The sequence below is a fragment of the Panthera onca genome, chromosome A3 (assembly GCF_046562875.1).
Source record: "Panthera onca isolate mPanOnc1 chromosome A3, mPanOnc1 haplotype 2, whole genome shotgun sequence".
In the NCBI taxonomy this organism is placed as follows: Eukaryota; Metazoa; Chordata; class Mammalia; order Carnivora; family Felidae; genus Panthera; species Panthera onca.
Genome location: NC_138341.1, coordinates 39,732,505 through 39,744,873, shown reverse-complemented (window position 1 = coordinate 39,744,873; position 12,369 = coordinate 39,732,505). Strand labels below are relative to the sequence as shown.

Below are 12,369 nucleotides of genomic sequence, written 5' to 3'. Positions count from 1 at the left end.
TTGATGAGAGGCAATGTGTTAATAGAATGGCCAAAATAGGAGGTGCACAGGGTCTGGGTAGTGAAGGAATGTCCAGCCAGGCCCACGAAGCAGCCTAACTGTAAAAACACTGTCCATCTGATCCACACAGCTATGGACTTAGACAATTTGGGACTACTACAGATCAAGCCCAAGAATTTACACAGCTCAGCAGGATTTCAACCTCTTAAACCAAGAATGTCCAAGAGGAATCAAGGTCTTGATAGAATTTATTCCCAGGGAAACCTAAACTTTGCCACCAGTGACAGTGGGATTTGTTCTTACAACAATGGCACTTCTCCGCTGGCTCTTGCCTCATAACCCCTCCAGAACTCCTTCCTCTTCCTAAAGATCCGGGGCAGTGTCCATACAGCTAGCTTGAACTTAGAAGGCAGTGAAACCACATCACCTACCCATACGCAATGGTAGAGTGGCCAAGTAAACCCTCTTTCTCTCCATCCCCCATCCATTCTTAGGTTCTCCTGCTGACCTCAGGACCCCTAAATGCATCAGGGGGGCCAAACCAGGGAAGCTGAGCTTTGGTTCGGGGAAATTGTGACCACTGGACCTGATGAAGAGTGATTTGCCTGATAATCCTTTTTATTTCCCATTTATGTATAACTCAAATTATCTGTTCTTCTGCACTGAGTTCAAGCAAGTTACTTTAAAACTGATGGGACAACTCATTTGGGACTTGGAGGCTGCTTTTTTCCAGAACCTGTTAAGAGAGCAGAGGATTTATATTAATGCTAAGCAATAGACCATGTGCCTTAAAAAGATGGTCTAAAACTGCATTTTAATTTGTTACATTATTTTGAAACTAAAAAACAATTTTAAAGCAAAGACCAGAGTTTTAATGTACCTGGAGAAAGTTTAAAATGCTGAGGGATGCTATCCTATCACACTCAAGAGTGAGGCAATAAGGTAACCCAATATAAGGCTAAAAATTGATAATGGAAGACAAATAATGATTTGCTTCACATGATCAAGTCCAAAGTGGCAGAGATTTAGAGTTTAAATGAAACATGCTAAAGTGAGTGGCCCTGCCCTCTGCCCAGGGCTATATCCACCTCCCAATCTTGTTCCTTTGGATTCTACCTCCTTGAAGAACTGAGAACCCAAGTAAAGGCCCTTTTCACTTGAAGCATTGCCTTGTCTTACTAGGCACAAGAAGAAAATTCAGGCCAGGTCAAGAGTCCCCTTTCAACATACTGTTTTCCAATATGCAGTGGAGGTAAGGAGGTTTGCTAATGGAACTACTAAAATTTGAAAGCCAGTGGTCTTATTTTGATTTGCAGACCTAAAATGAACCAATCAGTATTCCTAGGAGTTCAGATAATCCCATCTGATGAGAGTTATTTCTGGGCTCCTACAGAAATTTAGATTTCCTTATAATTGGTAGTATTTTACCTACTGTATAAATTACAAACACCTTTACTATGACAAACAAGTCAGTCAGCTTTACAAGTTAATGTATTTTGCAATTTCATGCCATTCCAAAGGGGAAGGAAGGCTGAATTTAAGAACAGCCTCATTATCCTCTGGTAAAAATCAGCTCACCGTAACTGCAGAAATTAAGAATCTACTTAGGAGGAACATAATGAATAGCATTATCAACCGAGGCCAAAATGGGACCAAAATATCCGCAAACCAAAGGGCAAGTGCCATGCAAAGTTAATGTAACAATCCAAATTCAGGGTCTGGCATTTACCCGCAGAAATATAAAAATTCATCTCTCCTTCCTCCTCTATGATCTGCAGATACTTTGCTCAGATAAAAGTGCCTCCTCAGTCTGTGAACACATAAACCCCAACAAAAAATAATTACGAAAAAAATTTTGACAGTGTTGTCAAGGAATAAAAAATCAAAAGTTAGGGATTTGTTAATGTTTACCCCGTATGGCAGTCGTCTTAAGCTTCAGAGATGTGAACTAAAAGTTCTCTGGGTTTTTATGGCAATCCAGTTTAAGTATACCACAAAATTATTCAATCCCTTTTAAGATTCCAGACTCACCACCCCCACTTCAAAGAAGACATATTCAGTCCAAGTACCAGAAAGGAACAAGGTCAATTACCAGTGTTTCAGAACTGAGAGCTGTGACCTGTTTTGAGGACTGCTGAAATTAATTTGTGAGTAGAAAAGAAACTTATTAATAGGAAACAGATCAGAAAACAGTACATCACCTGTAGAAAGGGGCTAATAAGCAGTGGTTTGAAAAGTGTTTAATGTACACACACGGGCGTGTATATATTCGTTCCCAAGAGAAAAGACAACTTTTTCTTGTAGCACCTTAAAAGTTTCAGATACATACTACTTCTGGTGCCTTGTAATCACCAGAATGCCATGTCTCCCATTGTAAATATATTGGCATTTTGGCTTGTACGTCAGTCTTGAGTTTGAGTAGGACTCAGTTCACCAGAACCTTCAAAGCCAAAAAGAGACCTTGCACTTTTGGAACCCAATTCACGGCCTGGAAACTGAGTGCCCAGGACTTCCTACTTCTGCTGTTGCCGCTTCTCAAGAAAGTTTTCCGCACATACAGCAAACTAGAAATGGCACTTCTTGAAAAGGGATATGCTACTCAGTTTTCATCTTTTTGTTTTATTCAGTTTGCTCCAAGGGCAAAATCAATAGTAATAGGGATCACAAACATTATTTTTGAATGGCTCACGAGCCTAATCAGTAAAACCTGAAAAACGGAAAATGTTACACAAGTTGCAAAGAAATTACTCCTGGAGTTCACTGACATGATAGCAAGTGGAAATAATATAAATGCAACAGGTGTTAACATTTAGAACAGTACTTATAACCTGCTCCTTTCTAGACAATTCTGGGACCCTGTTGCAAACCCTTCATATATCGCTGATTCCCATTCACGTAAAATAAGACTTTACAAAACTCTTCCTAGACCTTACTCTTGCTGCACTTGAGTGGTTCCTATTCCTACGGCGCTGGCGTATGCTGTCAGGATTTCCACTATCTGTTTGGTTTCTAGGGTCATTCGGGCCTCCTTCAGCCAGTCCTGGGCCACTCGTCGGGACTCCCCTTTCAGCTGGTTGACAAACTTTGCTGCCAGCTCCAGATCACCATGCTCAATGCAATAGGAGGCATAGGACAGTAATTTAAACGTGTTTATGTCCTCAGGGCAGAGCTCCGCTGGTGGCTTCAGTTGCTGAGGTGGGAATAAGAGCAAGGACTGCAAGTAGGAGAGGAAGTACTGGTATAAGCTATTTCTGGTTTCATCAATCATTGCTACCCTTCGGGCCAGTTTTTGAACAGCATAGAAACGGACTCTAAGGGTCTCTTCGCTGTACACCCCACGGGTCAGGGACTCTGGAGGGATAGCTGCAGTTAAAGCTTGGGCAAATTCACTATCAGAACAGTTGACTCTGATGGCCTCAACTGCACTACCCAGTGGAACAGTGGGCAGGTCTGCAGACGCGGTCTTCATGCTGTACTTTAATGCCTCCACCGAGAGCCACAGTTGGTGGGCTTTTCTGGCCTCCTCCTCAGCAACTGCATGACCTACAAAGAAAAAACAGGCAAAGAAACACATTTTTCTCTCCATCTGACTAAATGTCCTTCCCATACCTGCAGAGAACTGATGTAGATGTACCTGCACCCTCAACAGGCTAAATCCACACGGTAAATGATAGGGCCAGAGAGAGCCTCTTCCAACCCCACCTGACACTTATTTCTGGCATGTTCTTTCCGAGGAAGTCGGCCTCTTCATGAGGCAACACGGTAAACCTAACTTTTTAGTCAAGCCATGGAGAAAACTGGAAGGATGTATGTGCACAAGCACAAGAGAGTCTCTCCCCTTACCACACAGTATCTGATTCAAGGATAATTATTTCAGAATGTTTGAGGAAAAAAACATTTAAATTAGGCTAAGACTTATTTATGCTAAGGCCATCAGAAACTTCCTGCAAAGAATGGAAGACTTCGAGTAAACTTAATGGACTACGTGATCTTGAATCTTGCAACTTCCTAGGTATTTATTTTTATACTTATCTGACAAAGATGGCTCTATAACACCCCCCAAAAAAACCCATTTTATCAACATTCTGTCAGAACATTTCCCTTTCAGTGTGCCACGCTGAAGCCTCAGAATAACTACTGTCCGTTTGGTGGGTGGAATCAGCAAATAACCACTTCCAAACAGGGCTGGACAGCAAGCGTGGGGATACGCTGACCTTTTGCTCCACTCAGGGCACATAAGACATAACCAAAGTGTGCTGGGTAACCTGCCTCGTAAACGGCGATCTCCAGTCTGACACACAGTAAATCTTCAAGTATTTAGATTTAATTTTTAGATTCTTTTTAATTTCCTCTCATAAACACCCTATGTTCCAAACTTACTAAACCTGGGCTAATTTTCTCAGAAATGAATAAAATTTAATAGAATGACTTCACAGCATCTTTATGTCCTAATGCTGACGCATGTAACCCATTCTCCTAACAAAGAAGTTGGACTGAATAAAATATAAGAGGCCCATGTGCTCACTCTGAACAGCCTGTTCGATTCCTCTTAGTCTAGCATAGGCAGTGTTTATATCCAGAGTAAAGTTGTCAATTTGCTCTTGACTGAGGCGACGAAACTGTAATTCCTGTTCGGCGAGTTTCTCAGACAGGTCCTGAAATAAAACATAAACAGTGTACAGAAGAAAGTGATGCTACTTCAATGCATGTCAGGCACTGGGACCCTAAAGTCTACCACCAAATGCTACCTCCAAAAGCAAAGAGGGCCTTTAAAAATCTCAAAACATTTCTCATGAAACTCCTATATTATGTGTAAGATTTCAAAAATTTCCTAAAACTCATAGTTGATGTATGTAATTCCCTACAAATTTACTGACAGAACTTTGTATCAGAGGAAGTAGACCAGGAGAAGAAAGCAATTAAAAACTGAGAAAATACTAACTTTAGAAAGTAAAGTAACTGCACTGCCCCCCAATGTAATAGATTTGCTGTGATTTCCAAACTTAACCTCTCTGGGAAGTTTTCTCAGAAATAAACATCTGAGTGCTGCTACATAACCCACAAGAGATTGTGGAAATAAAGCAGGAGATCTGTGTGTCAAGTATTATCTGCATTTTTGAAACTCACTGTACCAACGCTCCCTAAAACTTGAAGGCTCCAAATGACTAGGACATAGATACAAAACACATCTGATCAATTACACACAGGTACATCTTTATGTAAAAAGGAGCAGTGTTGCAAAATACAAAAGCCCCACTGCACCAAGGCTGGGTACCATTCGCATTCTTTCCCCATTCTTCCATACCCTCAGAGGGAAGGACACACAGAGGACATGAAGAGGACAGGAGGCTGAAGGGAGCTGATGCGCTGTAACAGGTCCCCACCTGTTCATATTCATATTTGAGTTCCTGTTCTTGTACCCTAAGGACATCGCGTAAGTGATCAGTGTGGGCAGCAGCCTGTCGGCGAAGCTGGGTTCTCATTTCATTCTCCATGGCATCTCTGACTTCCTCTACCTGTGAAACCACAAGAATGATTACTTCTCATTTCTCCACATTTGCTCTTAGAAAAAAAGACTAGTAGCAATGATGATGGCAGCTTCCATGTCCTGAACCTCTACAATGTACCAAGCATGCGGCTAACATCCCTGACTTCTCTGACATCGATCAGAGCTGAATGCTGGAAGGGGACTCACTCAGCTATGGCAAAAATCAGATTCCAAACAGGTGTCTTTCTGCCCCAAAATCTGTTTCTCCCAAATGATCAAGCTGCCTCTTATGCAAGGTAAACACTGTCATTTCCTGAATCACACACTCCTTTGAGGATTAACAAATCCTCAAAGTTATTTTGGAAAAAATAACTACAAAGACTTGGGATCAAACACAGCTTCATCACAATAATTGGGGAATTCATCTTCTCAAGTGTCCATTTTTTCATCTAGGAATAATGCCTAGAGTGAAGTATTAAGAAAATTAATAAATTGATTAATATCTGGTACTTACTCTACAATTTCTCCTAAACAAAGAACACTGCTCTGAAACTGCTTACTTTACTATGAATTTAGATTCACAAGAGAGCCCAGATCAAAACAAAAATATGAAAAGCCTATCATGTCTTGCCTAACAATTGGCCGTATTACAAATTATTTAGTACTGATTACCTGGAATTCATAACTTACTTTTTTCCTAGACACAACATTAAGTAAATCCAATCAGTGCATAGATATTTATAAAGTGCCAACCCTGTGCCAGGCAGTGCCTACTATATCCTTGGATACGATGGTGCTCAAGACACACAAACTTTTAGTTCTCATACAATGTACATTTCAATGAAGCAATCAGACAGTAAGAAGTAAACAAAATGGGCATCTCAGACTGTGATACTTCTTTTTTAAAAATAAGGCAGTATGAGAAAAAGTAATACAGAGACTCTACATTGAAGAAATAGGAGAAGCCTTGCTGACAGCATGACATCCAAGCTTAGAACTAAGTGACAGGATTTAAACTTCCAAGTCACAGGACTAGATAAGAGCACTTGGAGATAGTTTAGACAGATAAAAGGTTTCAGAACCAAGGCCAGCACATGCCAATATTGGGGAATCTGAGCAAAGAAGGGGTCCAAGGAATGGCCAGCAAGGTGGGACAAAGGCCAGGAGCTTGTGGTATCCTAACAGACTAGGGAAGAAAGCACTTCACAGAGGAAGCAGTGCTCAACTGTGCAGCTGAGAGGACAGGAAGGGAGGATGGGTACCTAGGTTCCCGAATCAACCCGCAGACACCTATCTAACACATGATGTACCCAGACAGAAAACTAGAGGAGCTGTTGCATCCATTCTTAACCAAAACACTGGCGGGGAAAAAATACCTTCAGAACCCAACAGAGAGTCTTTCCGTGGTGCTTTAGGGGACAGGCTCCACAGGGGGAAAGATAAAGTAGATAATCCTGGATACCAAGGGCTTGTTACTTTCTTACACTTCTGCATCTGCTCAACATAAAGGAACGTTGCTCCAACAATCCTTCCCTAGAAGTTCAGGCTAGAACAAGGGCCAAAGCTCCATTCAAGAGGCGGCTGGCATGACTTACATCTAATATTTTAAAGTCGGGACTGTTGGTATTATCTCTAGAAGCAGATAATCAAGTAGATTCACTTTAAATTTCTCATTTCCTCTACCTTTCTGTCCTGTTCAGCCTGTATCTCACTTCTGTGATGTTCTAACGCTTTTGCCACCGCAGAGTCAAATGCCCGCTTTTCTTCCAGCTTTTGTTTTTCCAGGGCTAATGCAATGTGCTGCTTCTCTGTGGCCTTCTGTTCTGCTAGCTCTCTGTTTAGTTGGTCAATGCGGCGATGTGCATGAGCAATCAGGGAGTTCAGATCATCGGTAGACAGCTTGTCGGCTAAATAGAAAACAACATTAAAATGTTAATGATTTCACCAAAATTACACATCTACAAGGTAACTTGCTTCAACTGATAACAATTTAACAGCTGTAAAGAAACCAAAGGGTAGCTAACATTTGAAGACAGATTTAGATTCTCCACTGCCATCAGAAATTCATAGCTTGTGTCCAACTAAGGCATCTTCAATCCCAAGCAAAGTAATTTAGTTGAGCCTTCATGTATATAATCTTTTCCAGGAACCCAAATTAATTGAACTAATTATAAATAGGCTTTATAATTCATTATAATTTTGCCTCTAAAGACAGTTTACATATATATTCAGTTCTATACTTTCATTCATGCATAACTATGATCAGTCATAATAGGCATCCTAATATTCTTTTCTGCTAAAATTCAGATTCGAATTCTGACTCTTCCCTAGTAAGAGTTTTTGTGCCTCTTCCTAAACAGAGGTATTACCTAGGACAATGATCAGCAGCCAGACTGTCCACCAGAATCCCTTGTAGAGCTTTCTCAAAAGAACACACGCCCAGAGATCCTCATTTAGGCTTAAGCATGTGTTTTGTTTTCAAATCTCACCTTCCACAAGTATTCTGATATGTTACTATGGGTTCAGAGTTACAACTTTGACAGCAAAATACAGAATGAGGGAAATACTACATAATAAATGACTCCACAACAAGAGCAACAGAGAGGCAAAAAACAAAGGGTTCAGAGATTTATTGACTAAATTCAACATGTATAGCTCCTTTGGGTACGGATTCAAATAAAACAGCTACAAAAATTCATTCTACAAAATGGGATATTTGAACACTAAATATTTGATGATATTAAGGAATTATTGTTTTAGGTGTGATAATGGTACAGTGATTGTTTTTTTTAAAACATACAGAAAGTATTTACAACTGAAAAGGATATATTTGGGATCTGCTTCAACATAAGCTGGGGAAATAAATGACAAAAACTAGCCAAGTGCTGATAATTACTGAAGGTGGATCTATTGGGAGTTTATCATAGCTTTCTTCCTACTTTTTAATGTTTGAAATTTTACAAAATGAAAACTTAAAAAAAAAATACACACACATATATATACACACACATACATACAACAGGTTTCCAATTGGTGAAACATTTTCGTTCCTGAGAGCACACGGATGCCAAAAATATATCCAAATCAGATTTATCACTTGCAACGTAATTCTACATTATAAATTTAGATGCTTTAGTATAAAGAATCATAAGCAAACAAAAAAAACTTCAGTATTTTAAGAGTCAAAAGACTTTAAACATAAAACACGCATAATTACTCACCTAGGTCAGAAATACCTACAAAGGAAAAGAAGAACAGTTTGAAAAAAGAATGTACATGTTTCAGTTATTAAGTAGGAAGCTGCAAAAAAGAAACAAGGAACCAGGAACTAGTAGTACAAAAAGTCTATTTTATTTTTATTCTATTCTAAGAAAGATTCCCATCAAACCTACCATGCAACATTAAAGTGTAGGGATAGGCATCTTTTTATTTACTTATTTTGAGAGAGAAAGAGGGCACGAGTGGGGGAAGGGCAGAGAGAGAAGGAGAGAGAGAGAATCCTAAGCAGGCTCCACACTCACAGTGCGGAGCCCAAGACAGGGCTCGAACTCACGAACCATGAGATCATGACCTGAGCTACATCAACAGATGCTTAACCGACTGAGCCACCCAGGCGTCCCAAAAAAAGCGTATTTTAATATTAGAAAGCAAAACAATAGAGTTTATTTCCTAAAACCTAAAAGGATATAGAACAATATAAATCAAGGTAAATTCTAACATTTTATAAAATAGGAGTCATTCATATTAAAAGTAGCTTTGGTTTTCAGGGTCATCTCTAGTTTTGCTAGAGCAATCTAAAACTTAGTTTTTACACAGAGACTACAATTCTTATTTATTCTCCTCATTTACACTAGTTCATAGAGTATTTCACTATGTCCCAGGCCAGACTCTGTTCTCAATACCAGGCCTCCCCTAACATTTCAAATACTTACGAAGCTACTGTTTCTTCTTTGGAAGCTTAAAAACAGTGAATTCACATTAAATATGCATTTAGCCTGTGCAAATTAAGCTAAGAACTATGACTGACTGATTTGATGGTAAGGAAGAAAAAGATAACATTCTAAATAATTTGGATGATGCTCCCCACCAGGATCACAGGCCCCACCTTGAGGACACGTGACAGGAAAGGGGAGCTGCAGCCAGTCTCCTGCTTCTCAGCATGAGCTTCTTAACATCATGGGTATGACCCCTGGATTCAAAAAGTTCAAAAACAGGTATTTTTTCATCCAAAATGGCTCTAAAAGGCAACTACTTAGTCTGGTATTAAACCAAAACCAATCTGTCCCAATGCTGTAGGAGGAAAAACTGGCAAGGATGGAAAAAGCTGTCAGTCCCAAGAAGGCACATGAGTATGACAATATATACTAGTCCTCAGCAATAAAGGAAATGTCCCTGGGATACAATCTACAACCTGCACTCAATCTTCCCATCCTGACAACACCCACCCACCCTCCTCCTAAAGGGCTCCTCCTCCCTCCCCGCACCGTGGTATCCACTAACTGAATATGATGTGTATCGTTCATTTTGTCATACTTCACGGATGTATGCATCCTAAAACAATGAGTAGTGTTGTTTTGCATGTTCTCAAGCTTCATGTAAGTGGTGTCCTACTCTACATATTCTTCTGCAACTTGTTTTCTTAACGTTTACGTGTGAGAGAGTTTTGGTTTATTCATTTATACTGCCACATGGAAGGCACATTTAGCAGTTTCTGATTTTTCTGCTCTTACAAACAGGGCTCCTATGAAAATTTTTATGAGTCTCCTTATGCACCCGTGTGTCTTCCCGAGCACATACCTAGGAGTTGACCAGCTGGATCAGAGAGAATATACATTCTGAATTTCACTAGATACTGTAAATTATGGTTCAACAAATCAAATGCTATGTGGTGACTTCTAAGTTTCTTCCTATTCTTCATCTTCAGTGCCCCTGGTACACACAACAGGCAACCCCTATCACTCTGCCCTTAAGATAACTGTAGCAGTTTTTAATGAGTTTCCTTGCCCTTAGACGTCCCTTCCTACACCCTCAATCTCATACAAGTTAATTTTCTTCATTACAATCAGATCATTTCTCTTCTCAAAAGCCTAAAAGGGGGTCCTATACTACCAGTACAAATCAGTCAGGCAGAGAACAGGGAGGCTAATGATAAGAGTGAAATCTTGGCTCTATTCCCAACCTTGGGCAAATTACTTTAACCTGTGTCTTGGCTTTCCCATCTATAAATATGGCATAGCAACACAACTTTACCTCATAGGGGTGTTATAAGTTTTACTTTTTTTTACTTTTTATTTTTAGAGAGAGCACACACAAGATACAGGAGAGGGGCAGAGGAGGAGAGAATCTCAAGCAGGCTTCATGCTCAGCCAGACATGGGGCTTGATCCCACAACACTGGGATCCTGACCTGAGCCAAAATCAATAGTTGGATGCTTAACCAACTGAGCCACCCAGGCACCCCAGGGCTGTTACGAATTTTAAATACATGTGAAGCACTTAGAACACAGTGCTGTATATAAAATAATGCTCAATAATGTTAGTTATTTTATGTTTAACACTGTGCTCAGCTACAGAGAAGAAAAAAAATAAATAAAGGAGTATCAACAGGACATTTATAACTTAGTGAAATAACACAAATTAAGAGCAAAATAAGTGACAACATAAACCATTACTAAGGAGCCTGGTGTATAAGTCTTAAATGAATTCAGATTTCAGAGGTGAGGATATTTATTAATAGCTGGGGTAACTGTGAAATAATAAACTATCTCCAGGACTACACAAGAAATCAGTTACACTGGGAAGAAAACTGTGGCTATGGGAATGGGGGGTAAGGGAAATGTCACCAGATGCCATTTGTACTTTTCAAATTTTGTATTATGTGAATGTGTAATCTATTTTTAAGATTAGTAAAAGAACGAGATTGAGATTACGTGCGCACGCACACGGTCGGAAACTGCACTGCAGGGGTCTTTCACTTTTTATAGGATACGTTTTCTTTAATGCCAAGTTTCTCAACTTTGGTACTACTGACATTCCAGACCAAACGACTGTTTGTTTCGAGGGGCTATTCTGTGCATTGCAGGATGATCCGCAGCATCTCTGCCCTCTACCTACTGGATGTCAGTAGCACCTCCCTAATATTACAAACAAAAATGTCTTCAGACACTGCCAAATGTCCTATGGCAGGCAAAAATGCCCCGGGTTGAGAACGACTGCTTTACTATTTTCATGGTTTATAATGGGCATTTTCAAAATCAGCAAAAGAATTTTTATAGTTAGCAACTCTAGAGGTTATCATGGAAAAATCAGTAGCCTTTAACCTAGTGGGAAGTGCACAGACAAGTAGTTTAGATGAGAGAATGCATTCACTACTAACTCTCCACAGGCAGACCCTGTCCCGCCTTCCAACCTGATTTCATCTGCTGCAGCCCACCGAGGCTCCCCAACTAGCCACCAATGTCCCATTTTTTGCCAAGCAGTTCACACCTCATGGACAGAGATATGCAACAAACACCAAAAACAATGAAAAGAATTTCAAAAGGATAATTGGGGTGTCTGGCTGGCTCAGTCCATGGAGTATGTGACTCTTCATCTTCGAACTGTGAGTCTGAACCCCATATTGGGCATGGAGAGTACTTAAAAATAAAATCTTAAAAAAAAGCTAAAATAAGGTGATGTGGTAGGGTGACTTCTGGAGGAAGATGGTCAGGAAAGGTCTCTGGGGTGGTGACAACTATTTCAGCTGTAACCTCAATAAAGCACAGCCCTTGGGAAATTCCGATGAAGGAAATGGTGCAGACGTGGCTTAACCGAGCCTGCTCAAGGACAGACTGCCCACACTGCCCATTTTGCCAGCTGCTACTCAGATTAAACAACCATGTA

The 12,369-nt window shown here is 40.2% G+C and overlaps 1 protein-coding gene across 11 annotated transcripts in view; it reads right to left on the bottom strand.

Moving 5' to 3' along the window:
- Positions 1–230: 230 nt before the first annotated feature.
- Positions 231–12,369, bottom strand: part of IMMT (inner membrane mitochondrial protein) — a 41,413-nt gene continuing 29,274 nt past the window's right edge. For 6 of the 11 annotated variants that reach the window (XM_060655903.3, XM_060655924.3, XM_060655927.3 and 3 more), the window contains 5 exons: positions 8,710–8,724; positions 7,172–7,395; positions 5,385–5,516; positions 4,526–4,655; positions 2,600–3,543 (listed from right to left, as the gene is read on the bottom strand). In XM_060655903.3, the coding sequence (XP_060511886.1) occupies positions 2,930–3,543; positions 4,526–4,655; positions 5,385–5,516; positions 7,172–7,395; positions 8,710–8,724 (1,115 nt within the window). In that variant the 3' untranslated portion in view covers positions 2,600–2,929. Of the gene's footprint in view, positions 737–2,599; positions 3,544–4,525; positions 4,656–5,384; positions 5,517–7,171; positions 7,396–8,709; positions 8,725–12,369 lie in introns of those variants that run through there. The other 5 variants (XM_078444682.2, XM_078444684.2, XM_060655910.3 and 2 more) reach the window with 1 other exon arrangement.